The 21804-nt window shown below is 41.7% G+C and overlaps 7 protein-coding genes across 19 annotated transcripts in view; 4 read left to right on the top strand and 3 right to left on the bottom strand.

Moving 5' to 3' along the window:
* The window catches only part of LOC110842157 (GTP-binding nuclear protein Ran), a 1385-nt gene extending 716 nt beyond the window's left edge, over positions 1-669 (top strand). The window contains exons 3-4 of the mRNA XM_022087870.2: positions 3-247; positions 332-669. Coding sequence (XP_021943562.1) covers positions 3-247; positions 332-376 — 290 coding nt within the window. The 3' untranslated portion in view covers positions 377-669. The remainder of the gene's footprint in view (positions 1-2; positions 248-331) is intronic.
* On the bottom strand, positions 663-3287 carry LOC110842155 (elongation factor Tu, mitochondrial). Its single transcript, XM_022087865.2, has 7 exons — positions 3142-3287; positions 2745-3071; positions 2371-2681; positions 1974-2282; positions 1669-1875; positions 1427-1572; positions 663-1248 (listed from the first exon to the last, which is right to left on the bottom strand). The coding sequence occupies exons 1-7, from the start codon at positions 3173-3175 to the stop codon at positions 1047-1049; spliced, it is 1536 nt and encodes a 511-aa protein (XP_021943557.1). The 5' UTR covers positions 3176-3287; the 3' UTR covers positions 663-1046.
* A 616-nt stretch (positions 3288-3903) lies between these two features.
* LOC110847706 (AH receptor-interacting protein) lies at positions 3904-5956 on the top strand. 2 transcript variants are annotated; one of them, XM_022094702.2, is made up of 5 exons: positions 3904-4061; positions 4179-4394; positions 4449-4643; positions 4729-4888; positions 4964-5956. In XM_022094702.2, the coding sequence occupies exons 2-5, from the start codon at positions 4302-4304 to the stop codon at positions 5548-5550; spliced, it is 1035 nt and encodes a 344-aa protein (XP_021950394.1). In that variant the 5' UTR covers positions 3904-4061; positions 4179-4301; the 3' UTR covers positions 5551-5956. The 2 variants fall into 2 exon arrangements, with proteins under 2 accessions (XP_021950394.1, XP_021950401.1); XM_022094709.2 differs by having other exon boundaries at positions 3925-4061; positions 4213-4394.
* A 41-nt stretch (positions 5957-5997) lies between these two features.
* Positions 5998-11835, bottom strand: LOC110847680 (carbohydrate-responsive element-binding protein). 6 transcript variants are annotated; one of them, XM_022094675.2, is made up of 15 exons: positions 11598-11834; positions 11334-11519; positions 10774-11252; positions 10570-10676; positions 10421-10494; positions 10191-10334; positions 9953-10115; positions 9423-9868; positions 9001-9342; positions 8684-8938; positions 8501-8617; positions 8176-8427; positions 7959-8088; positions 7734-7884; positions 5998-7646 (listed from the first exon to the last, which is right to left on the bottom strand). In XM_022094675.2, the coding sequence occupies exons 2-15, from the start codon at positions 11481-11483 to the stop codon at positions 7643-7645; spliced, it is 2814 nt and encodes a 937-aa protein (XP_021950367.1). In that variant the 5' UTR covers positions 11484-11519; positions 11598-11834; the 3' UTR covers positions 5998-7642. The 6 variants fall into 6 exon arrangements, with proteins under 6 accessions (XP_021950367.1, XP_035710162.1, XP_035710160.1 ...); XM_035854269.1 differs by having other exon boundaries at positions 8176-8418; positions 8501-8614; positions 11334-11835; XM_035854267.1 differs by having other exon boundaries at positions 8176-8418; positions 11334-11835.
* A 113-nt stretch (positions 11836-11948) lies between these two features.
* LOC110853558 (ferrochelatase, mitochondrial) lies at positions 11949-13982 on the top strand. The gene is made up of 7 exons (XM_022101847.2): positions 11949-12084; positions 12139-12347; positions 12412-12665; positions 12732-12996; positions 13067-13223; positions 13297-13412; positions 13482-13982. Exons 2-7 carry the CDS (start codon positions 12174-12176, stop codon positions 13686-13688), a joined length of 1173 nt encoding a protein of 390 aa, XP_021957539.1. The 5' UTR covers positions 11949-12084; positions 12139-12173; the 3' UTR covers positions 13689-13982.
* Positions 13983-14139: 157 nt separating this feature from the next.
* Positions 14140-16471, top strand: LOC110845983 (carboxypeptidase N catalytic chain). Its single transcript, XM_022092561.2, has 6 exons — positions 14140-14401; positions 14463-14596; positions 14679-14818; positions 14914-15409; positions 15566-15772; positions 15838-16471. Exons 1-6 carry the CDS (start codon positions 14200-14202, stop codon positions 16291-16293), a joined length of 1635 nt encoding a protein of 544 aa, XP_021948253.1. The 5' UTR covers positions 14140-14199; the 3' UTR covers positions 16294-16471.
* LOC110863558 (septin-2) lies at positions 16267-21611 on the bottom strand. 7 transcript variants are annotated; one of them, XM_035854329.1, is made up of 9 exons: positions 21257-21611; positions 20629-20741; positions 18771-18968; positions 18438-18530; positions 18179-18344; positions 17939-18089; positions 17705-17870; positions 17278-17507; positions 16267-17198 (listed from the first exon to the last, which is right to left on the bottom strand). In XM_035854329.1, the coding sequence occupies exons 2-9, from the start codon at positions 20645-20647 to the stop codon at positions 17106-17108; spliced, it is 1116 nt and encodes a 371-aa protein (XP_035710222.1). In that variant the 5' UTR covers positions 20648-20741; positions 21257-21611; the 3' UTR covers positions 16267-17105. The 7 variants fall into 7 exon arrangements, with proteins under 7 accessions (XP_035710222.1, XP_035710225.1, XP_035710215.1 ...); XM_035854332.1 differs by lacking the exon at positions 21257-21611 and adding an exon at positions 20869-20893; XM_035854322.1 differs by lacking the exons at positions 20629-20741; positions 21257-21611 and adding an exon at positions 19211-19839 and having other exon boundaries at positions 16267-16704; positions 17081-17198.
* Positions 21612-21804: the final 193 nt, after the last annotated feature.

Consider the following 21804-nt stretch of genomic DNA (forward strand, 5'->3'; position numbering starts at 1 on the left):
AGGGAACAAAGTTGACATCAAGGATCGGAAAGTGAAGGCAAAGAGCATCGTTTTCCATCGGAAGAAGAATCTACAATATTACGATATCTCCGCTAAGAGCAACTACAACTTTGAGAAACCATTTCTCTGGCTGGCTCGTAAACTTATTGGGGATCCCAACCTTGAGTTCGTCGCCATGCCAGCACTCGCTCCACCAGAGGTCCACATGGATCCTGCTTGGCAACGACAGATTGAAAACGATCTCCAGGTAAGGGCACGATTTAAAACAAACCACTTTTTATCGGTATCGAACTAGGGAGTTATCTAAATTATTATTATTTGAATATTTTAGGAGGCAGCCAACGTTGCTCTACCCGATGATGATGAAGATCTATAAGCTCCATCTTTTCTCACTAACATCAAAGCTAACAGCAACATCTTCGTCACCGATTACACCTTTGTTCGTTGTCTATAATTTTTTTCTTATGAACTTTGTTTATGCAATTTAAAAATAAAATCTAAACTATTTGTACGTCTGTGAATTTGTCAGTGATATATTCAGAAGGTGAGGTGAGCCCACTTTTTCAAAAGTAAATATTTGTGTCGTCTTTTATGGTCACACACACAACCAAATTAAGTGTGTACATGCGTCAGTAAATTAAATAAAGATACTTGATAATGTTTAATTAACTTTCTGGGTATAAATACTACTGGATTTATTTTAATTAATAATATTTTACTAATATTTGTTCCAAGTGACACTCAGCATCATGGTTTATCTTTCTATATATCGAATATATATGGTGGATAAGAAGTATTAGACATGTCACTGACTTGTTGATAACTAGCATAGGTTTTAGCAGTAAAATGAAGATAATGCATAACTTTCTATATATATCTTATGTATTTGCTCATCATCATTATCATAATCGACTCATTCGCACAAGTACTTGGTATGTAAAGACGAAACTTAGAAATAAAGTAAATATTTAGAGCATGAAAACAATCAAAACATCAACAAAACTAGGAAATGATTCGCACTATTTTACTCTTCTCTCTGATTTATTTTATGACTTGGTAGTGGCAGCCTCTTTCTTTGCCTTCTTTTCCAATCCTTTCCTCCCCTCGATCATGAGTTGACGTTCGGCCTCAGTCATGCTTTTCATCATGCCGGTGATGACTCCTGTCCCCAAGGTGGTAAATCCGTCGCGAAGCGTGAACCGCTGACCCTTCTCCAACACCATGGGGCGAATAAGTTTCAGCTGCAATCTGCAATGATACGAATATAATTTATCGTTAGGAAGAATTGAAAGCATTCACTTACAACCTATCTGATCGCCTAGGTTTGTAATATTAGGTTACACTAATTTTTTGTAATGTTTAAGTAATCAGAAGGTTTGTCGTGAGAAGAGAATTAGCTCATTAAGGGAATAGAGGTATCGCTTACTTGGCATCTTCTCCCGGCATGATCATATCTTTTCCTTGGATGATAACTTGAACGGCAGCATCCCAAGTTCTGGAAAACATTTGTAGTTGGATGAGAGATGTGAAGGGACGAGATCGACCACCTTCTTCTTTACTTAGCACATAAACCTGGTATAGTATTGGGGTAATAATTAATATAATTCATTATAAAAGCATTATTTGATTCGAACGTTAAGTTTATTAAGTAATTCCTTGTGGATCTACCTGAGCTTCAATATTGTCATATGTCTTCATCGTGCCCGGTTTGCAAATGACCATTCCTCTTCGAATTTCATCCCGTTTAATGCCACGAATCAGGGCACCAAGTTGGTCACCTGCTTGCGCTTCTTCCAATATTTTATGAAACATTTCAATTCCTGTGACAGTAGTTTTGAGGCTTTTAGAATAGCCCAACACTTCGCATTCCATTCCCTACAAGAAGATATAAAAAAGTTAGTTTCAGTTTAAACTTAAACCAAACTTTATTAAATACTGACACTAAAGTTTATATAACAAAATTATATACGTACCTTTTTAAGCACACCCCTCTCTAATCGTCCCGTGCAGACCGTTCCTCTCCCCGCAATGCTGTACACGTTCTCAATGGGAAGTAAGAAAGGCTTATCCAAATCACGAACGGGCGTTGGGATGAAGGAATCCACGGCGCTTAAGAGTTCTTTGACAGCATTGGCCCCAATTTCTGGATTCTTCCCTTCCAGGGCGCACAAGGCGGATCCTTTAATCACTGGGACTTTGTCGCCATCAAATTTCATTTCGGACATTAGTTCGCGAATCTCCATCTCCACTAGGTCAACCATTTCAGCATCGGCGGCATCAACCTGTAATCAATAATGCAAGTATTTACCTAAATATCTATCCTTGCTATGATTAAAATATTTAAACCACCAATTTTAACGACCATCTCACCTTGTTAATAAAGACGACAATGTGTTCAATTCCAATCTGTTTTGAGAGGAGGAGATGTTCCCTGGTTTGGGGCATGACTCCATCAGTCGCTGCAACGACTAGGATCGCCCCGTCCATTTGGGCCGTGCCGGTGATCATGTTCTTAATATAATCGGCATGTCCGGGACAATCCGTGTGTGAATAGTGCCTCGCCTCCGTGGCGTATTCGATGTGAGCCACGTTGATCGTAATGCCTCGTTGCTTCTCTTCAGGAGCATTGTCAATTTCATCGTATTTCTTCACCTTCACAGATTTGTTGGATTCGGAGAGAACTAGCAAAAATATGAAGCGAAATTAAAAAACATAATCTGATCAATGTTTGATGTCTGCCTCACCCCTTGTGATGGCCGCTGTGAGGGTAGTCTTGCCATGATCCACGTGACCTATCGTGCCCACATTACAGTGAGGTTTGTCTCTCTGGTAGACTTGTTTTTCGGCCTCGAGAGCACGAGACGTTGAGAGGAACCGCCTTCGAGTCAAGTCACGCTGAATTTGTCGCCCACTGGTTAATCGAATGTGAGATAAAGCTCTTCCTCCTCCTCCCAGACGAAGAAAGAGTTGATAATTGTTGCCGACGGAGAGGGTGGCCTTGGACCTGGAAAAGACACCACTCCCACCATCACCGAGGATTGCCTTCATAACGACGGAGGCGCCACTGCCAACTAAAACATAGAGGAAAGGATAAGCAAGTATAATACTTAGTTAAGATAAGATAAGGTACACCACACCCACCTCTTGACCTGTTGAAGGCTATGAAAAAAGCCATGATTTGTTTGTCGCCAAAGATGAGAGATTATTAGATAAATTTTCCACTGGTGCTGGGCTGCAGCTCTGATGAAATGCCGAACTCTCAATTCTCGCGGATATTCTCCGTGTGCCCGAATGCAAAAATAAATTGCATCATGTGCATAAATTGCATTCATCGTATAAAATTATTTTTCCAGTAAAATATTTATGAAGTAATTAATATATTTATTAATCTGAACGATAAGATGTCGATGTGCATGACATACGTCTTTTTTAAGTAGCAAAATGTCTATTTTCTAAATGAGGAGATTGCGTGAAATAGGATGAGACGAAATTGAGACTTCTGGAAAGTATCAAAAGTCAACTTTGTTCATCAATTCAATTATCGTACATAAAAATGTTGCATACAAATGTTATTGCTGTAGCAAAATTCTAGCAATTCGAAAAATTCTACTTCATAAAACGTTAAAAATAATACGAAAATCTCAACTGCAAAAACTTCATGGCAATGGTTTTTTTGACGTACTTACCTAAACAAATTATTTTCTCAGGTTGCAATACAAATGAAAGCCGCTGTTATATACATTCTTGTTTCAATAAAAAATCTCATATTTTTTCATTGATTCAAAATCATAATTTTAGTATGATAATTTTTATGTCATACATTATTTCCTGTTGAGACCTCTTTCTTTTATGACTAAAATATGGTTTCTTTCTCTTTATTGGAAGAGATATGAAAAAGGTGGTTCTTGAGGCTGCGAGCTCCTGGCCATGAGCAGATCAACGAGTTTCCTCCAGTTCACTCATAGAGTTTTATTAATATGAGTTCACTCAACAACACATGTGATTCACTTGATAAAAAAAGAGATCAACTTTTACATCAATCTGACAAGGAAATCAGTCGGGTAAGAAGATATATATCTCGGAATTTAGTTTTCATCTAAAAATTCACAACTATCTTAATGTCATGTTACTCTAATTGTTAAATTAAGGACAATTATATATATATTCGTTATCTTCAGGTTACTGACCGAATGTGATTCTATCTATTCTCAGCTGTTGATTCGAATGCGTCGCACACGGGGCTAAATATCGATTTGTTATTATTGCATAAATTGTAATAAAGTTAATCGTAAGTAAAGACGATGAAGTTGCCGGCCGATGTTGCTAAAACAATCTTGGCGGAGGGTCGTCTCGGCCCGAAAGATCTCCTTCCTCCATATCCGGATGGGACAAAGGTAAATATTTAAAAGTCATGGGATATTAAATATTAATTCGTTCTTGTCCCATAGGTCGATTTCAATTTCAAAACTTGTATCGTCACTGATGAAGGGGTGGATGTGGAGGGCCCCGCACTGGACGATACCCGGTGTATGGCACAGCCCATGACTCTAATTATTGGGAAACAGTTCAAAATGCCAGTTTGGGAATTAATGGTTCACACCATGATTCCGGGTCAGGTGGCGAGATTTGTCGTTCCGAAACATGTATGTGAATCAAATCTGAGTTGTTCACTCAATCTATTCGTTCAGGGAGTAGATTAATACCTGTTTAATCACTTTGTTTCTGCAGTACGTCACCTCGTACCCCATGGTGTCCAAAGCTATCCGTGAGTCTGCATCTGGTGAGCGAAGTCACACCCACCACTGTTGCGGAATGATGTCACAAGGGATTGGATTTCCAGATTTGGACAAACTGATGCAAGCACCGCAAGATTTGAGCTTCCTTTTTGGTGCTTCAAAAATTAAACCAAAATCTAATCTATATTCATTCGTGCAATTTACATAATATGAATTTCATTAATCAGAATTGCTGAGCGTGTCCCCTCCCGGTGGGTATGAACGGGAAACATGGCAACTGACCGAATCGGAGAAACTAGCCTCCGTCCCACTCCTCCAAACCGAAGGAAATGCACTCTTCTCTGGAGGGGATTTTCGCGGTGCGGAACGCAAGTATTTTACTGCGATCTCCCATCTTGAACAACTTATTCTCAAGGAACACCCCTCCAGTTCGGAGGCGAAAGAGCTTGAGAGCCAAAAGGTCCCACTCCTCCTGAACTATGCCCTCTGTCTCATGAAGAGGGATGAAGTATACGAGGCCATCACCCATCTCGACACCGCACTCAAACTCCAGCCGGACAATGTGAAGGGCTATTTCCGCCGGGGCCAGTGCCATCAATCAGTCGGTGACTACAGGGAAGCGCGATCTGACTTCGCACAAGCACTCCAGCTCGACCCTTCTCTCCATGGAACGGTGGCTACACTGGAGCAACAAATGGTTGCGGAACAGCGACGGAGAGATGAGGTGGATAAGAACAAGTACAAGAGGATTTTTCAGGAAGAGCTAGCCGAGAATAAAGGAGCGAATAACAACAACAACAGCAACAACAATTAATTTTGACTAAACAGATTACATCAGATGATACATCATTCCAGATATTTGAAAAAACGAATACCTTCCATTTAACAAGAGTGAAGATGAAGAAATTAGTCCCACCGAACAAAACGAAAACCAAACAAACAAAGTCAGCATTACATCCTAACTTAAAACATTTTAGTCCAACCAACCAAACAAATTATCAGTTTAAAGATATCCATAATTGAATTATTATGTTATTATTTATCATTGTCTTATTATGATTATATTGATCATCATGGTTTTAAAACATATATATGTAAACATATACTTATATAGCCAAATAGTTGCAGTTCAACCAGAGTCCATTGACTGTGTCCAAGAAAAGAATACAGTCAATGGACTCCAACTAAAAGTGAATAAATTATATCAATCTATGCATCAAGATGCAGTAAATACACGCCACTTATTTTGTTTGATGGAGTATTTCAGAATTAAAAATTGATTTTATTCTCTTGCACCAGACTACCAAACTACTAATCCATGACCCATCATGTCATTCCATAGTTAGTTAAGGCAAATTAAACATTTAGACACCGTTCATGTTTTTCTTAACAAGAGTGTATATAATAATCATACGTAGTAAAAATTAGATAGTTTGTTGTGTACTTTGAATTTTACGAGTTTGCTTAGTAGCTCAGAATGCACTTCATCATATCCGAATCGTAAATTAATTGCACAATATATTTGTTTCTATTACTTAATCATAGAAGAAGACAAAGGTTTCTAAATATATATATTTTTTCATAGAATTTGTTTGTTGTTGCGTTGTTGGTTAGAGGCACACACATCTTTCTTTCTGAATTAATTCACATAGACACACATAGCATTATATCTATAATTTTTCTTGTACTGTTAACTTTTTCAGCTGGTAATTATTAAAATAACTAAGCAAACATCACCTTTATCAAGTTTATCATGCAGTATTATAATCAATATAGAACTCTGTATATATAGTATTTATATGGGTATAGAGCTAGTAGTAACTTTAGCAGCAATATCAGGGATAACAATAATATATATATATTTATATTTCTTTTTCATCGATTATGATAACCTAATCTAAGCTTTTGTAATATAAATCTCTCGATGCCGACTTGTTGTAGGACAGTGAAAGGAGAACTTCTCATTGCGGATTATTTCGAAGGTCAGAAGGATAGTGGAAAGTTGGGCTTTCGTTATAAAATAATATTCTCTGCTTGCATAAGTAGTACTATGATGTAGATAGTATTTAAAACAACGGAGGAGTATAGTGGTAGTAAATGATGTGCAGTATGGCTTAATTTGTTGGACGCTCTTGCAAACAAAGAAAAAGCTAGGGTTTTATTTAACCTGCGTCCTCCTATTCTTATCGATACGGTGTCACATGTTTCTCTTAAAGCAGTTTTGTATTAGTTAAAGTTGGGTTGAAATTTTTGAAAAATTGTAGAAATATGGACGTTTGTCGTTTATCGTGAAGTGTGTTCAAAAAATAGTAAATACGACGAGTGTGAGTGAGGAAGAGAGGATTTTTTTTCAATCTATTCATTCTTTGAATTTGTGTTCCTAGATAAGTTATATCATTCCAATTTACAGTTTTCCTCCCTCTTCAAACCTTCGACGTATTCGTGTTTCTTTGTTGAGCTGAGTAAGATCCTCGTCTTACATGTTTCGAGTCTCTTCAAGTTCTGACTTATGATTCTGATTAGTATTTTGTTATTCTGAATTGGAGCACCTTCTTGTTTTGTCACGTATTTAAATGTGTGTATTGTGTAGAAGTGGAGTGTGGACATGCACGCTGTACCAATTTATGGTCGTGGCGACATGCAGATTTTGTTTAAGCGCTTTTAGTTACCATTCTCTTCATTTCACTGGCTAATTACACGGGAGTTGGTTGGGGGGTATATATATTGGAGGAGAGAGATGTGGTGGGAGGGGGTTGGCTATCGGGGGCACTTGTACTTTATCCATTATTGGACTTTTGGGTGTTAATTCCAAGTTTACAACGTAGTGTAGTAGAAGCAGCAGCAGCATAGAGCAATCCAGCAGCAGAGTATGTTGTGGGATTACTGGCTGTTTAGGAGACAACGTTTTATCTGTGAGTTAAATATCAAAGGTCACAATTTCTTTCGTCATACTTTTACATGAAAGTGAAAGATGTTGGTTTTGCTGATGCTGATTACCTGGAGGAGGAATCACTACCTCCACCACCACTGTTATTACGATCCTGTGGTATAGGACGATTCACCGCTTTGTACGCCTCCTCTTGCAGATTGCCTGGATTGCTTAGAATGTCCGTTGAAGTACACAACTGGCGAAGGGAGGTGAGTACAGCTGTGAAAACGACAAAGGTTAAATGCCACTTTTCTAAGATATGTAGATATGTACCTAAAACAGATCTGGCTCACCTGGTCTGAGATCCACGAGGGAACAATGCTGGTCCACCCATGCCAAGACGGTGCGACAAAGTTCGTCAACACTGGCAGTAGAGACAGAGTTGTTGTACGAGTCCAAGAGGGGACGGATCAGGGTGGAAAACTAGATAGGAAATAAGTTTACAATGAATTATAAACGACGATCTGCTTATCTGGGAATAAACGCACTCCATAAATAAAGTTCACTCACCAGCCAAAACTTCCAATTCTCCAATGTCCTCTGCCTCACCCACACGTGAAACATTTCGTTCATTTTGGAAGTGCGTTGCCTCGAGACGGGCGCTCCCGTTGCGGGAAGCATGGACTGGCAGTTGTTGATGGAGGCGTTGAGACCCTCCACGTCGGCCCGGTGGCGTTCGATCTCATCCTTGAGTTGGGCCCGCTCCAGCTTCAACTGTCGAATGTACTCGGCCCCTTTCGCCAACATAGCAGCCTTGCTCACCTGCACGAGAGGCAGTGAATTAGGCAAGAAAGCTTTGACGCGGGTGACCCACATAATGTTAAAGATTACCCACCTTGGCGTTTGGGTTGTGACTCAACTGCGGGATGAGAGAGTGCAACGTGTCAAATCCATTTTTGATATTGCACCGCCGTTTTTGCTCCGCGTTAATGTGTGAAACGCGTCGATGCTCCTGAAAGAAATCACACCCACTCAAATACACTGATCCAGATTAGCGTAGAGACGATCTTTAACGTACTTTGTAACCACCCCGGTCACTCCCGTCTCCACCACCGCCGGTAGAAGAACTCGAGCCAGCAAGTCCCTTTCTCGCCCCTTTAGAAGGAGATGAAGGGTTGCTCGTCGGCGTGGTTGAGGATGGAGGCCCGAGAGGGGGAGAAACCGAACCCCCACTTCCACCAGAGCCACCACCTCCCGTTGGCGAAGTGTTGGATGCGCCACTAAATGACGAGAGCAAGGAGCCACTGCCACTCCCAAGACCTCCAAAATTTATCTGGAAAATGAATAAGTGTTAAAATTATCAAATATTTTTTGTGAGAATAAGTAAGTACGTACGACGAGTGGCGTGTTTGGCGCCGGCAAATGGAACTGTTGAAATTGTTCGCCCATAATCATATTGAGTGGAGACATGTTTCCGTAGTCAGCACCAGTTCCACCGCTGCTAGTTGTCACTGGTGGGGGTGGAAGGGCTGGGACATTGTGGTGATTGGATGGTGAAGAAGAAGACGTGGAGTGGGGGTGGCTGTGGCTGGTGTGGTGATTGTGGTGATTCGAATTGGCGAGGAGGTGGGAGAGGAGTGTGTTAGAGTTGGCGTTGTTCACGAGCTGCTGTTGATGACTGGGTTGGTTGGATGATCGTGACCCGGGACCACTGCGGGTGCGACCTCGAGGCTTGCCCTAAATCGGATAAACATAACAAATTAAACTCCATTCCTTCACAAACTGAACTAATACTAAACTCTTTAGAAATAACTGACCTGAGGCTTTGCAAATATTCCAGAAGAGGATCCTTGCTGTTGCTGCTGCTGTAATTGTTTTTCCTGTTGACTGACTCGCCCCTTATTGTGGTGGGGGTGATGATTGGTATGTTGTTCAGTAGACGCAATTCCATTATGGTGTGGGAGAAGGATTGTTTGATCGTAGTAGTTCTGTGGTTGCTGTTGTTGTTGTTGCTGCTGCTGCTGCTGCTGTTGGGCAGAAGATCCACTCTTGTTGCCTTGATTATTGTGGTTGTGGGTAAGGACATCATCTGAAAGGAGACTGTCGGGTGGGTCAAAATTTTCCAGTTCTTCCGGGACGGGAGGTAACAATTTCGAGTTGACGTAGTCTTGGAGGGGTTCCAACGTATCCATAAAATCGTCCAGGTTTGGTTGCAGTTGTACAAGTCCGGGTTGGATGAAATCGGCCACCATGCCTACCCTCGCTGTAGGTGGATTGGAGTTAAACGATTTAGTTTGTTTATCAATTTTTTTACAAGTTTCAAAAATAAAATTGGGAAAAAACTAACTTATTTCTTTTGGATTGGGAAATGCAAAGGGTTGATTAGACGAGAGAGATGAAAACAGAGTATCAGTGAAATCCATGAACATGTCGTCATCAAAAATGATGTTTGACATGGTTCCAAACGTTCCTGATCTGGACCAATCGAATCCATCGAGGGAGACTGGGTGCTAAAAATTACATAAGATTAGGTATACATTTTTAGTGTGAAATATGTAATCAACTAATAAGAATTATTTACATACTAAATCCGCCGTCGGGGTGGCATGTGTCCATCCCATGATTCTATTCCGGTAAAAAAGTCTCCATTTTTTGTACTCGGCAGCCACCGTGGAGAGCTTCCTCTTCCAGTATTTCCCTTCCATCACGACAGCCTGTGGACAACAAACCTATAACTCAGATAAGACAGTCTCATGCTCAGCATCAATGTTCCTTTCGTTCTGCTACGCCTAACACTAAATGGCACGCTCCTAACCTCGGGTTTGTTGTGACCGTCGACATCCAGTGGGGCGGCGAACTGGCAGACTAAGGTCTTCTTCTTCATTATAACTGACAAAAGAACAGCTCGTCAGTTTGGGTACAACTTTAGTGCTGGATTTCAAACTAAATTTAAAAAGTACTCACATTGCATGTGCCAACACCTCCAGATCACATTGTTCAACCTAATCTTGTCCTTCCAGCGGAGTCTGACCCCTTTGAAGCGGTTCCACTTTGGAGAGGTTAACTTTTGCCTGAAAATTCAAACAAACAGGGACACATTCATAATGATTATATAACAATGACCTACATATTTAGCATTATCTCCACTAGTGAGTAGAGTGACCTCACCTGTACGCTAAACTCATGCATTGGAAGAGTTTTGTGAGCGACCCATCAATCGAAATAGCCGTCCCTGCCGTGGGAGGTTCATCTTCTCCACCACCACCAGTGTACTGGGAAAGGGCTTGGTTGTACGGATTTATATTTATATGACCTCCCACTCCCGGCATGACCATTCCCAGGTCGGAGAGTGAGTTATCCACAATGCTCGAGCTGCTGCTTCTCTCCCTCTTCATAATGACACTGCTCCCTCGTCCCCCTTGTTGGTGGTGTTGCGAGTTGTGGGCATGGTTGGTTGATGAGTGGTGGTGGTTATGGTTCGACTGGTAAGACGAAGATCCTCCTCCCCCATAATTAGAAGGCAACATGTCCGAGGACTGGTGGGCGGTCACTTTTACAACAACGGTCTCCGGAGGCCCAGGCGGGATGGGCATGCCCACCTCATACTCTTCATCCTGCGCTTCGGACTCTGGTTCAAAGTCGGACACCTAAGAAAGACAATGATGACGAAACAGTTAAGAAATATATCTCAACTATTACAGTTATCAACATCTTAAATAACTTCTCACCATGAAGTGACCAGAGTGGATCGTCTCCCTCAGATTCGTCCTACGTCCCCCATCTCGACCCCCCCTCATGTTCCCTCCTTGCTGGTGCTGTTGTTGTGACTGCTGAGAGGAGGACGTCGACGAGGACTGGATTAAGGCTCTGACCGACATTTTCGTAGTCGTCGTCGTTACTACTTTACTTCCTCGCTAAAATTTGTACAATCAACTTTTCCTCTGTGCCTCGGTCGGGGTAATTTTTATGTAATCTTGTCACGTATATGATACCTAATTAATTATCCTAATTAACTTCTCCTCCTGCTTGGCGCCCCCACTCAGGTTATCAAACTAAAAAAACTACCACCACCATCGGGACGCGTGACCTTTCCAACTAGCCATCATTACGGGAAATGATGACCTTGATGATGTGGGATTTTTGGACTTGGTCGAAGATCCGTTCCAACTTTGTCCGTGGGGTCAATATTATCTCTCTGAGAGCAGCTCCTTGTGAAACTCTGAGTGAGGATTGAGTGAGTGAGAATGAACTACTGAGTGGTGGTGGTGGTGGTGGTAGTAAAGTAGTAGTTTCTGTTGGGAACTCACTTCGTCAAGGCCATCTGCATCATCATCTCCTCGAGTCGAACATCGGAGGAACAGTGGCGGCACACGGTTCGGACAATTGATACGAGCCTGCCGTGCCGACCCACCGACAGACCCACTACACTCCTCCTCTGATTGACTGACACTTGAGAGAAGATGATGATCTATGCAACAGGTGATAAACTGATTAAATTAATTGATAGTTGACAACGATATAGTGTATTTTTAGCCACGTCATAACATCTTTCACCCAACTAACTAATCATGAGGTGGGCTCTAACACCAGGGATTATTGGGGTCGGGTGGGGTCTCACGGGGCGACAATTTTTTGCCGGTGGGAGGAGTGCCAAACCGTACTCGACCGCCGTGCTCCTGCTGAACATGGGAGGTCCGGCCGAGTTGGGGGAAGTGGGTCCGTTTCTGCACAGGCTGTTTCAGGTGAGGTTCGAGAATGATATGCTGAGGAAAACGTGACATAATGTGCGTATGCAAATATTTACAGGACCGGGACATCATGCAACTCCCTATGCAAACTCAGGTCGGTGCTTGGCTCGCGAAACGACGAACTCCTTCCATCCGGGCGAAATATGCGGAAATTGGGGGTGGTTCGCCAATTTTAAAGTGGACGAAGATACAGGGTGACTTGTTATGTAAGGAGTTGGACAGCTTGTCCCCGTCAACGGCGCCACATAAGCCGTATGTTGGTTTTCGTTATGCTAATCCACTCACGAGGAGCACGTTGGAGGAGATGGAAAGGTAATTTCGGTCATAAATAAAGTGGTAGAAGGAAGGGTATTTATTTAGTTTGTTACGAATTTACAGGGACGGGGTCAAGAGAGCGGTTGCCTTTTCTCAATATCCACAGTATTCTTGCGCCACGACGGGCTCATCGATTCATGAGATACACAAGTTTTACATGGATAAGAAAGAGTCGTCCTCCATCAAGTGGAGTGTTTTGGACAGGTGGGGCACGAATCCTGGCTTTGTGGCGGCTGTCGTGGAGAGAATCAAGGAACAATTGCCTCACTTTCCACAAAATCAGGGTCCGCCAGTCATCCTCTTCTCGGCGCATTCCCTCCCAATGAAGGTGGGTACATAAATCTAATTTGTGGGTTAATTTTAATTTATGATAGTAACGGTCTGATTTTTATGGTTAGACTGTCAACCGTGGGGATCCATACCCCGTCGAGGTTTCTGCCACTGTAGAGCTTGTCATGAAAACTCTCGGCAGTACGTACCCCTACCGACTCGTGTGGCAGTCAAAGGTCGGACCGATCCCATGGCTGCGACCTTCCACCGAGGAGGCCATCAAAGGTGCATGAACTATTTAAACACGTGACGACAGTTGAACCTAATGTATGTACTCATTTTTTCCTCTTTCGTGCAGGTTTGGCTGCTAAGAAGTTACGCAACATACTCCTCGTCCCGATAGCATTTGTGAATGAACACATCGAAACGTTGCATGAGATGGATATCGAATATGGGTCAGACTTAGCGAAACAGGTAATCATTTATATCCCTGGACATAGTTTTTATTTATACGCCCAATTTCATTGTTATCTTCTCATCTAGGTTGGCGTTACCATCCGTCGCGCCCAAGCCCCGAACGACCATCCCTTCTTCATTAAGGGAATGGCCGAGTGTGTCGTAAACCATTTGAGGGAAGACGTCGCCGTGTCGCCCCAACTCTTAATGACGTGTCCTCTCTGCACTCGAGAGACATGTGGGAAGACGAAAATGTGGCTCAACACGCTCAACAGCTTTAACCAGAAGCAATAATTGTAGTCTTATCAAGTGTAATATTTAACCATGAAACAGATCTGATCGATATCTGTAATTAATCGCGCTCTCTCTGTGATGTCATTAATTTTTCGGGTCCGTTTCTGCCAGCGCATTTGAATGTAGTAGATTATTAGTGTGAAAAGCATGTTGTTTAAATCGAAAAATGTTACGTGTATATATTTTTAAAAGTGTTACGCATTATTATGTCCGATACCTCAAATTTGGAAGTGAATTATAATTAAAATGGGTACTTATGTGAGTTCAAAGAATGAAACCAAAGACAAAACAATATTGTTGTCGTTGTGTTGCTGGCTTATTTTTTAAGCATCGATCTTATTTATGACGGAAGCTCTTGGTTCATCTCTTGCGAAGGAGAGATACCGACTTCCGCTCTTAATCTGAGAGTATTGTAGTACCAGTACGTATGTAGTTTCATTTCGGTAGCTGAAGATGCAGACAACTATTTACTGCTTGTTTTCATTAGTTTGATTTTTCATAATAATCAGTCATGGCTCTTTTGTGCTACTCCTGGTTATTATTGCTCCTAGTCGTAGTAATTTCATGCAGCGGTGGGGGCGACGTTACGACCAACCGTACCGCCGAGGTTTTGAGTCCGTGCGACCACGCCAATCTGACCAGAATTTTGCATGACTTGGTTCAGCAACACTCGTCCATTGCGTCCCTGACCTCGATTGGAAATTCTAGTCAAGGTGAGATCATAAAATTAATCTAGAAAACACGAAAAGAATTTCAAAGGTATATGTTTTATAGGTCGAGCCTTGTGGGTCATGCGGGTCGGAGACTCTGTAAATTTGCGACCCGTGCTCAGACCACAGGTAAAATTGGTTGGAAATGTGAACGGATTCTCGGGTCCAGCATGTGCAACATTACTCTCATTAGCTCAGGTAAGTCATTTTCATGAGTTTGATTTTTTACCATGTTTAACACCAGTAGTAAAGCAAATGCTCACAATTACTTGATTTTCAGCGACTTCTCATCGGATTTCGCAAAGTTGGAACTCAAGAGCGTCGTCTCCTCCAGGCACTCGAGGTCCATATTCTTTTCGACATGAATCCTGACGGGTCTGCAGCTGCGAAACCGGGATCATGTCTGGATGGGAAGGGACGGTCAGTCAATTTGTGAAAATATGTCATTTCTATGCATTTCAATTACTTACTCAATTACTTCATTTACTAAATTGTCTCATTTTTTACGTGTGCAGTAGCAACGGGGCTGGCGTCGACCTCAATCGCGACTTTCCCCTCGTGTTCCCCACCTCCGAGGAGGAATATCACTACTCCCACCATAACCTCCAACCCGAAACAGCCGCCGTGATGCGATGGTCCCTCGCCAACAATTTTGTCCTCTCGCTCTCTCTCCTCTCTGGTCAGGCAATGCTGGTCCTCCCGTTCGACGACCGCCTCGACCTCATGACCTCTCAAGCCCACGAAACCCCCGACAACGACATCTTCACGCGACTAGCGGACAAATATGTGGCTGCCGTGGGGGGCCAAGCAGGCAGCTGGAACTGTGCCAATCTCCGCCGCAATTTCCCTAAAGGCTGGGTCAACGGGGCGGAATGGTATCCGGCTCGGGGGACGATGATGGACTGGTCCTATGTGAGAGCCGCCACACCGGAAATTACGGTGGGGTTGCATTGCTGTCGAAATCCGGGGGATGAGGCCACACTCTTGCAAATTGCGGCAAGGCATGAACGGGTAAGTAAAAAAATAATTGGTGGAAAATGACGTACAAATTATTGCATTTTTTTAGCCCAAGTCAGGGCTTATGCACCCGTCATGTCATGGTCGTCTGTCTGTCTAGATCACGCTCGTAAAACTTGACTCGGATAAATAATCGTGGGTTTCTTACAGGGAATTTACGCCCTTCTCGTGGAAGCCGCCTTGGGTGGCATCCGTGGTCAAGTGGTTGACACCCTGAGTCACGACGTGCTGGAGGGGGCATTGATGTCGCGGGTGAATAGCAGAGGTGATGATGACGGTCTCTCTCCACTATTTTGGTTCACATCGAGACAGGGAGAGTTTTGGAGGCTACTTCCGCCTGGGAGGCATACCTTGCAGGTGCAGTACAAATTTTATATATTTTTGCGTTGCCTTATTTCATTTACTTACAATTCCTAATGTAGGTCACATTAGACGGGTATCGCCCTACAAGGGTGCAAGTTAACGTTGGCGACGAGCCCACGCTGGTCAATATTCACTTAATGCCGATCAGTCTGCCCTCAACCACGACACCAAGTACCACTACTAGCACTACTACCACTCCCCTGGTTTCATCGACCTCAAGTGCCACAACTCCAGCGGAGGAACAAAATTCATCCCCGACACTAAACCTTCCAACACTACAGAGTAACAGCAGTACGACAAATACGACAAATAAGAAAGTGAAAGTCGTCCTAGATGGAGATTGGGGGCCCAAAATGCAAGGATTTCATCGAGGTTTGAGCATCATGTTGGCCGAGCTGTCGTCAAGGTCGTCCTCTTCGTGCAGGAAACCCACACCGCCGCCCAGATTCGTTTCGATCCCACTTTTCCTTCTCCTCTACGTTTCCTCATATTTTATTCAGCATCAAATTTATTGAACTTTAAGAGGCCGTATACAGTAATTAAAGGTGATGGGCTAAATAATCTGTTTAGCATTAATTAACTACATGTTTTTACACACAGAGGCCAGTTTTGCATAGACTTTGGCAGTATTACATAAGTGCATCAACACGCCGTGTCGATGATTATAATAATAACAATCAAGTTGCTAACTTACAACTAATTTGAACATGATTCGTTACTCTGCTATTATATATTGAACAGCGTCGCTATTTTTAAAAAATGAGCTAATTATTATTGCCATGTTAAAGCTGTAAGATTTCGATGCTTGGTTGGATTATAATGTCTGATAAATAATCCATTGTACATAATAATCATTTTTTGGAATGAAATTCTTGGATAAGCTGAAACTTATCAAAGTCGTCTAAATTGTATGTATTCGACTAGAACTTAGAATGTTATATTGTTATTAACGTAGGTCTGGATGACTTGTCACTAAAATAGTCAAAATCAACACATTTTAATCATTCCTGGGCCCTGGGAATTTATTTAAAAATTCCAGACGACTAATTTATAGTCAGGAAGTTGATTAATAGAATGGTGGTAAGGTTTTTAAGCCAGCTTCGATGAGTGACTATTTTTCTGAAGGCTTCTTAAAATTGAGATCTCCTCCTTCAATAATTTTCATAGTCTGGAGTCTATATTTTTCTTAATTGGCAATGACCTGCTCTACAAATTCGGCGTTAAAAATTTTAAAACAAATTTCTAAAGCCGAGAAATGACCAAAAATGTGCTGATTTTTACTATTTTGATGATACGTCCTACGTTAATAATGTAGTCGTCGTTGTCTTTAAATGTCAATGGACTCGCCACGATTCTGCGGCTGACCGGCGGCACGGAGCTTTGCTTCCATTTTTGAAATCATTTGTTGCATCCGCTTAATCTGGGGGAGAGTTTATTAACATCAATTAATATTATGAATCATAGATTACACAAAATACTTCTTATGATATTGAACTTACTTCCGCCTCCTTCTGTAATAACATGTCTTGCTGTTGGGCCACATCGGAAGAAGATTCTCTCTTCAATTTGTTTCGTTCCTTGTTGTGTGGATTTTGTGAAATTTGAGCGATTGCTCTCGCCCTGAAATTTTCGTAGTGTAATTCTTGCGTTGTTTCTTTCAAGTCATGCATGTGAGATTGGATGAGCATTGTACGCAGTTTGACAAAGTCGCTGTGGTTGGGATTTTCGACTGAAATGTCAAGTAAATAAATGCATAAATGTCAACGTTGTATATACAGTCTAGGAATCTGGTGAATTCACCACTGATTCAAAGACTGTCATATAAAATACCTAACACTGCCCGGGTAGTTTAGTGTATGTCTATGTACACCCGGGTAGTCGTGTACACAAACAAAATATGCATGTAATAGTAATGGGTTTTTCCACCTTCGACTATTCCCCAGGGGTAGACGCGTCCTCTGAACCTTTTTCCAGCAACTTCAACAAACGTATCGCTCGACGCCACTGCGAATGGAATTGCCGCTTTGAGTTCGCGATCTTGCTTTTTGAATTCCTCGTCTTCCTCTTCATCACAGTCGGGAAATTGGTAAATCTATTTTCAAATATCAGAAATTTTAACTTTTAAAAAGAATCGGATCGTGATTAAAAAATAAAATGTACCTGAATATGGTTAGATTTCAAATCTTCTAAAATCGAATCTTTTAACGTCCTCACTTCCGTTGGGGTTAATATGTCTGATTTTCCAATGACGGGAATTATGTTGACTCGGGTTTGTAACGTCTTTAAGGATTGGATATCCAGTTGGCGTAATCTGGAGTTAAGAATTGGATTAACTTTGCATAATTTCATTAAATAAAATATTTAGCTCCAAGGATAAGGAACAAAATAGGATATACATACCCTCGTCCATACGACGGGATAAAGTAGAGACAACAATGGACCCGCCCGTCCTGAATGTGCTTCCGGTTAAGACCACTTTCTGCTTGGAAGTATTGGTGAAACTGGTCGTCAATGTAGTCGACACATGTTTTCCAACTCTCCTCACAATTTATGGAGTCCCCAAAGCCTACATTTTATAAAGATGGTACAAATTTCTTTAATAAATATGCCTGTGCCGAAATAGTTTAGATAAGCAGATTATAAATCCCTTCATACTAACCTGGCGTGTCCACCACCGTGAGACGCAACTTGACTCCCCTCTCTTCAATCTCGATCGTATGCTGTTGAATTGAAGTCGTCTTTTTGATGAGGTCTACAAAATATTTAAAAGCGTTAGTTTTTCATAGATAAGAACAGTGTTTCGTTTATTGGGGGTTTGCCACATTTCTTGCACTGTAAAGCAGGAATCGCAAGAAATGCCAGGTGCAAGAAAGTGCAAGAAATATGCGCTATCTAGCCACGCGCCGTATGAAGTATAGCGGGCGTCGTTTCTTGCGCCTGTGATTGCAAAACACTGGATAAGAATTTATTGAATTTAAACTCGATAGCTCACCCGACACGGTGGGAAGTTTCCTATCATTATAGAAATCCGCCAGAAACAGGCTGTTGATAAGTGTCGATTTTCCCAGCCCCGACTCTCCCACGACCATGAGGGTAAAATCGAACCCCTTCTTCACCGACTTCCTGTGAACTTGCTCCGGCAACGTGGCGAATCCGATCAGCCGCTCGTTCTCTTTTCCTACACGAGGCACTAGTAAAGAAATGAGAAGTCGTATTAGTGACATGCAGAATGTTCCTCTACAAAGATATGAGAATCCAGAGGAGCATGATGAGGATTATAGTTATGATGATGAGGCAGCTTTTTATGATAATCAACATTTAACAGACTTGGAGTTGTTAATGCAATGGATTGCTCACGAGTACCGTATTAAGGTTATTATTACTGTTAACCCAGAGGAAGTAGAGGATCAATAAATTAATTTAACAACCTACATGTTTTAGCTCGATATGCATCCGAGAATTTAAACTCTGCTGGCGGACATGACAAACAGAACACGTCCGGAACGGAGTCACCCCCTCCCAGATTTTGGGCACTTTTACTCGAAACGTTCGACAAATTCGTGACGGATGGGTGGCTGGGTGGGTACTGTTGCAACCGCTGAGCTGGTTGGTAGTACTGGTGCCGAGATTCGTACGTGTTTAAGGTTTTGGGGGGAAGTTGTGCCGTGAGGGGTTGCAGTGGCTGATTCGTCGTCGTGGTGGCATTTTGGGGTTGTCGCGTGTACGCAGAATATGGCGTGGATGACGTGAGACTCGAGTAGGAGGAGGATTTACTTCCAGCCCCACTGGAAATGGTGGGATTGTTCGTGGGCATCATGAGGGTGGGGTAGACGGGGGTGTAACGGGTTGGTTTGTGCGGAAGAGACGGCATGCCAAGCCCGGTGGGATTGGAATTCGTACTATTCGCAGGGCCTGCCGCCTTGCCCTGCAGATTTAAAGTGGCAGGACGGTCAGTGGACACGGTGGGGCCGGAACTGCTAAAAGGGGGTCGGTGGTGGTAGGGTTGGGCATAGTTGGAACTGTGACTGTGCGACATTCTGAGTAATGTGATCTGACCCTAGTTTGCCACCAGACTGAGACGCAGCGTCGGGAAAATTCGCATTTTATTATTTTTCATGATGAGATGAGAGAATGATGACGGGAGGTGGATGCGGATGAGTTATGAACTTTTCGAGGCGACCCATTAATTTGCATAGTATGAGACTACCAAAACTATATCCGACCAACCAGGCATACATAAATAAATGTCAGAGATTGACATTTGAAACTATTCTCTCGCTACATGGACTTGATCCGGCTCTTGGAAATTGAAGCTTACTTGCACGCACAAAAGATGCACATATTATTACATTTGCATATCGGATATACGTGTAAATGAACCTCCACCACCAACCACGCTCCCTGATTTTGGTCAGCAGTGTGTAAAGCAATATATCTCCAACAATGAAAATGAAACAACATCATTTACAGTTTGAGTGGGATCCACCCATTCCCAAATTGGACGTGGTGCAATTATGCATCCTATAAAAGAACACGAGTGAAAAAAGAATAATAATTGTAAACCTACAAAGTCCGATCCAAAAGAGAAAGAAGGCACTGTGCAATGCAATTAATATTAAGATTGTATCATCCGCACGATCGTTTCCTTGTCAGTGCAAGATTAATAATGTGTGCGCATAGTAAATTTACCATTCTTACGGACTTTGTTAATATGCAAATGGCGATGAGATTATCTTGTGTCATGTTCAGTTCGTAAAGTTAAGCCACCCGATTCCGTCTCAAGTTATTGCGTATAATATTCTCCGTACCACAGTTTTTGATAGAAAATTGGACAAAAATTGGGTTTTTACCTGATCCAGAGGCCGACATTTTGATCACATTTAAACTCCTTGAATCAAATTCACTACACAAATCCCCCACTTGTATTTTTGAATCTTCTTCTTCTCAAGCGACTAGTTTTGAACTGAAAGACAAAAATGCGTCCATATGTAAATAAACGATGTAACCAACAGACCACCGACCAGCCAGTTACCAACCAAGCAACGATGTTTATTAAAACGAAACAATAACAAAATGGTCAAATTACACACAAGTATCAAAGAAATGGTTTCAGAGAGAGTCAGTTTCATTTCAATCCGTTCCATTTCCACGGCATGACAAATTAAATGCCTGACTGCGAGAAAATCATAACGCAAAAGTTGCACGGGATTTATTCAAAGAATAAAAAACAGAGTTGTGTAATAATGCTCGACTTGATTGGAAAAGAGCCATAAAAAATTATAGACCAGACCACTTAAATATTAACCCTTTTACTTATTAGTGGAGTTTGTACATGAACTTGTGCTGGCTCGTTACACGAAGAGGGTTGATTTGTTTTCACTACTTTTTCACATGCAATACACAACTTTTTTGTGTACATTTTATATGAATGAGAAAGAAACATTCGAATCTAATTCTTTAAAATATTTATTTACTTACCAAAGATTATTCAGTACGATATCCACTTTGAGAATAATATTGCATGTACCAGTGCCCGGCTGAGTTTTGTATTTACTTTAGTTATGTCTTTATTTATATAATTATCTTTATACGTAAAACAAACTATAAATATTATTGAGCTGATTTATTATCCGACAGTCAGAGAGAAGGATTAATAATAATACGAGAAATCTGAGCCTGACGTGATTTATTTGACAACATTTCTTGAGCAGTTACATACAGTTGTTTGTTATATAGTTACACCACACAATTTAGGTAATAACTTGGCTAGTATTACTACCAGTCCAGTTATAAATTATTATATTCCAGTATGTGTATGTTAACACCATTGTTTCATTTTCTGTGTAAATACACTGCCTGCCTGAAAAGTGCATTCTTGACTTTTCGTTTGTTTGTATTGATGATTCACCCTTCTTTCTGTATTTGTGTATATCAAATATATTCGTGGACTGGAGGGACTTATGCAACGCACACCAATAATATTATTGTTATGGACGGACGGAAAGTCCATATCGATCCGATTTCCC

The sequence above is a fragment of the Folsomia candida genome, unplaced genomic scaffold (genome assembly GCF_002217175.1).
Source record: "Folsomia candida strain VU population unplaced genomic scaffold, ASM221717v1 Fcan01_Sc001, whole genome shotgun sequence".
NCBI lineage: Eukaryota > Metazoa > Arthropoda > Collembola > Entomobryomorpha > Isotomidae > Folsomia > Folsomia candida.

Coding starts and splice junctions, on each gene's coding strand:
- LOC110845983 (XM_022092561.2), top strand. CDS start 14,200: ATGGCTCTTTTGTGCTACTCCTGGTTATTATTGCTCCTAGTCGTAGTA. Junction 14,819..14,913: donor TGTCTGGATGGGAAGGGACG/GTCAGTCAATTT, acceptor TTACGTGTGCAG/TAGCAACGGGGCTGGCGTCG. Junction 15,410..15,565: donor TTGCGGCAAGGCATGAACGG/GTAAGTAAAAAA, acceptor GGTTTCTTACAG/GGAATTTACGCCCTTCTCGT.
- LOC110863558 (XM_035854322.1), bottom strand. CDS start 19,814: ATGTCGCACAGTCACAGTTCCAACTATGCCCAACCCTACCACCACCGA. Junction 18,531..18,770: donor GAAACTTCCCACCGTGTCGG/GTGAGCTATCGA, acceptor AATATTTTGTAG/ACCTCATCAAAAAGACGACT. Junction 17,199..17,277: donor TATTACAGAAGGAGGCGGAA/GTAAGTTCAATA, acceptor ACTCTCCCCCAG/ATTAAGCGGATGCAACAAAT.
- LOC110842155 (XM_022087865.2), bottom strand. CDS start 3,175: ATGGCTTTTTTCATAGCCTTCAACAGGTCAAGAG. Junction 2,283..2,370: donor TTGTCGTCTTTATTAACAAG/GTGAGATGGTCG, acceptor TATTGATTACAG/GTTGATGCCGCCGATGCTGA. Junction 1,876..1,973: donor AGAGGGGTGTGCTTAAAAAG/GTACGTATATAA, acceptor ATCTTCTTGTAG/GGAATGGAATGCGAAGTGTT.
- LOC110847706 (XM_022094702.2), top strand. CDS start 4,302: ATGAAGTTGCCGGCCGATGTTGCTAAAACAATCTTGGCGGAGGGTCGT. Junction 4,644..4,728: donor GATTTGTCGTTCCGAAACAT/GTATGTGAATCA, acceptor TTGTTTCTGCAG/TACGTCACCTCGTACCCCAT. Junction 4,889..4,963: donor AGATTTGAGCTTCCTTTTTG/GTGCTTCAAAAA, acceptor TTCATTAATCAG/AATTGCTGAGCGTGTCCCCT.
- LOC110853558 (XM_022101847.2), top strand. CDS start 12,174: ATGAGGTGGGCTCTAACACCAGGGATTATTGGGGTCGGGTGGGGTCTC. Junction 12,666..12,731: donor ACGTTGGAGGAGATGGAAAG/GTAATTTCGGTC, acceptor ACGAATTTACAG/GGACGGGGTCAAGAGAGCGG. Junction 13,413..13,481: donor GGTCAGACTTAGCGAAACAG/GTAATCATTTAT, acceptor CTTCTCATCTAG/GTTGGCGTTACCATCCGTCG.
- LOC110847680 (XM_022094675.2), bottom strand. CDS start 11,483: ATGTCGGTCAGAGCCTTAATCCAGTCCTCGTCGACGTCCTCCTCTCAG. Junction 10,677..10,773: donor TGCATGAGTTTAGCGTACAG/GTGAGGTCACTC, acceptor TTGAATTTTCAG/GCAAAAGTTAACCTCTCCAA. Junction 8,618..8,683: donor GTGACCGGGGTGGTTACAAA/GTACGTTAAAGA, acceptor GATTTCTTTCAG/GAGCATCGACGCGTTTCACA.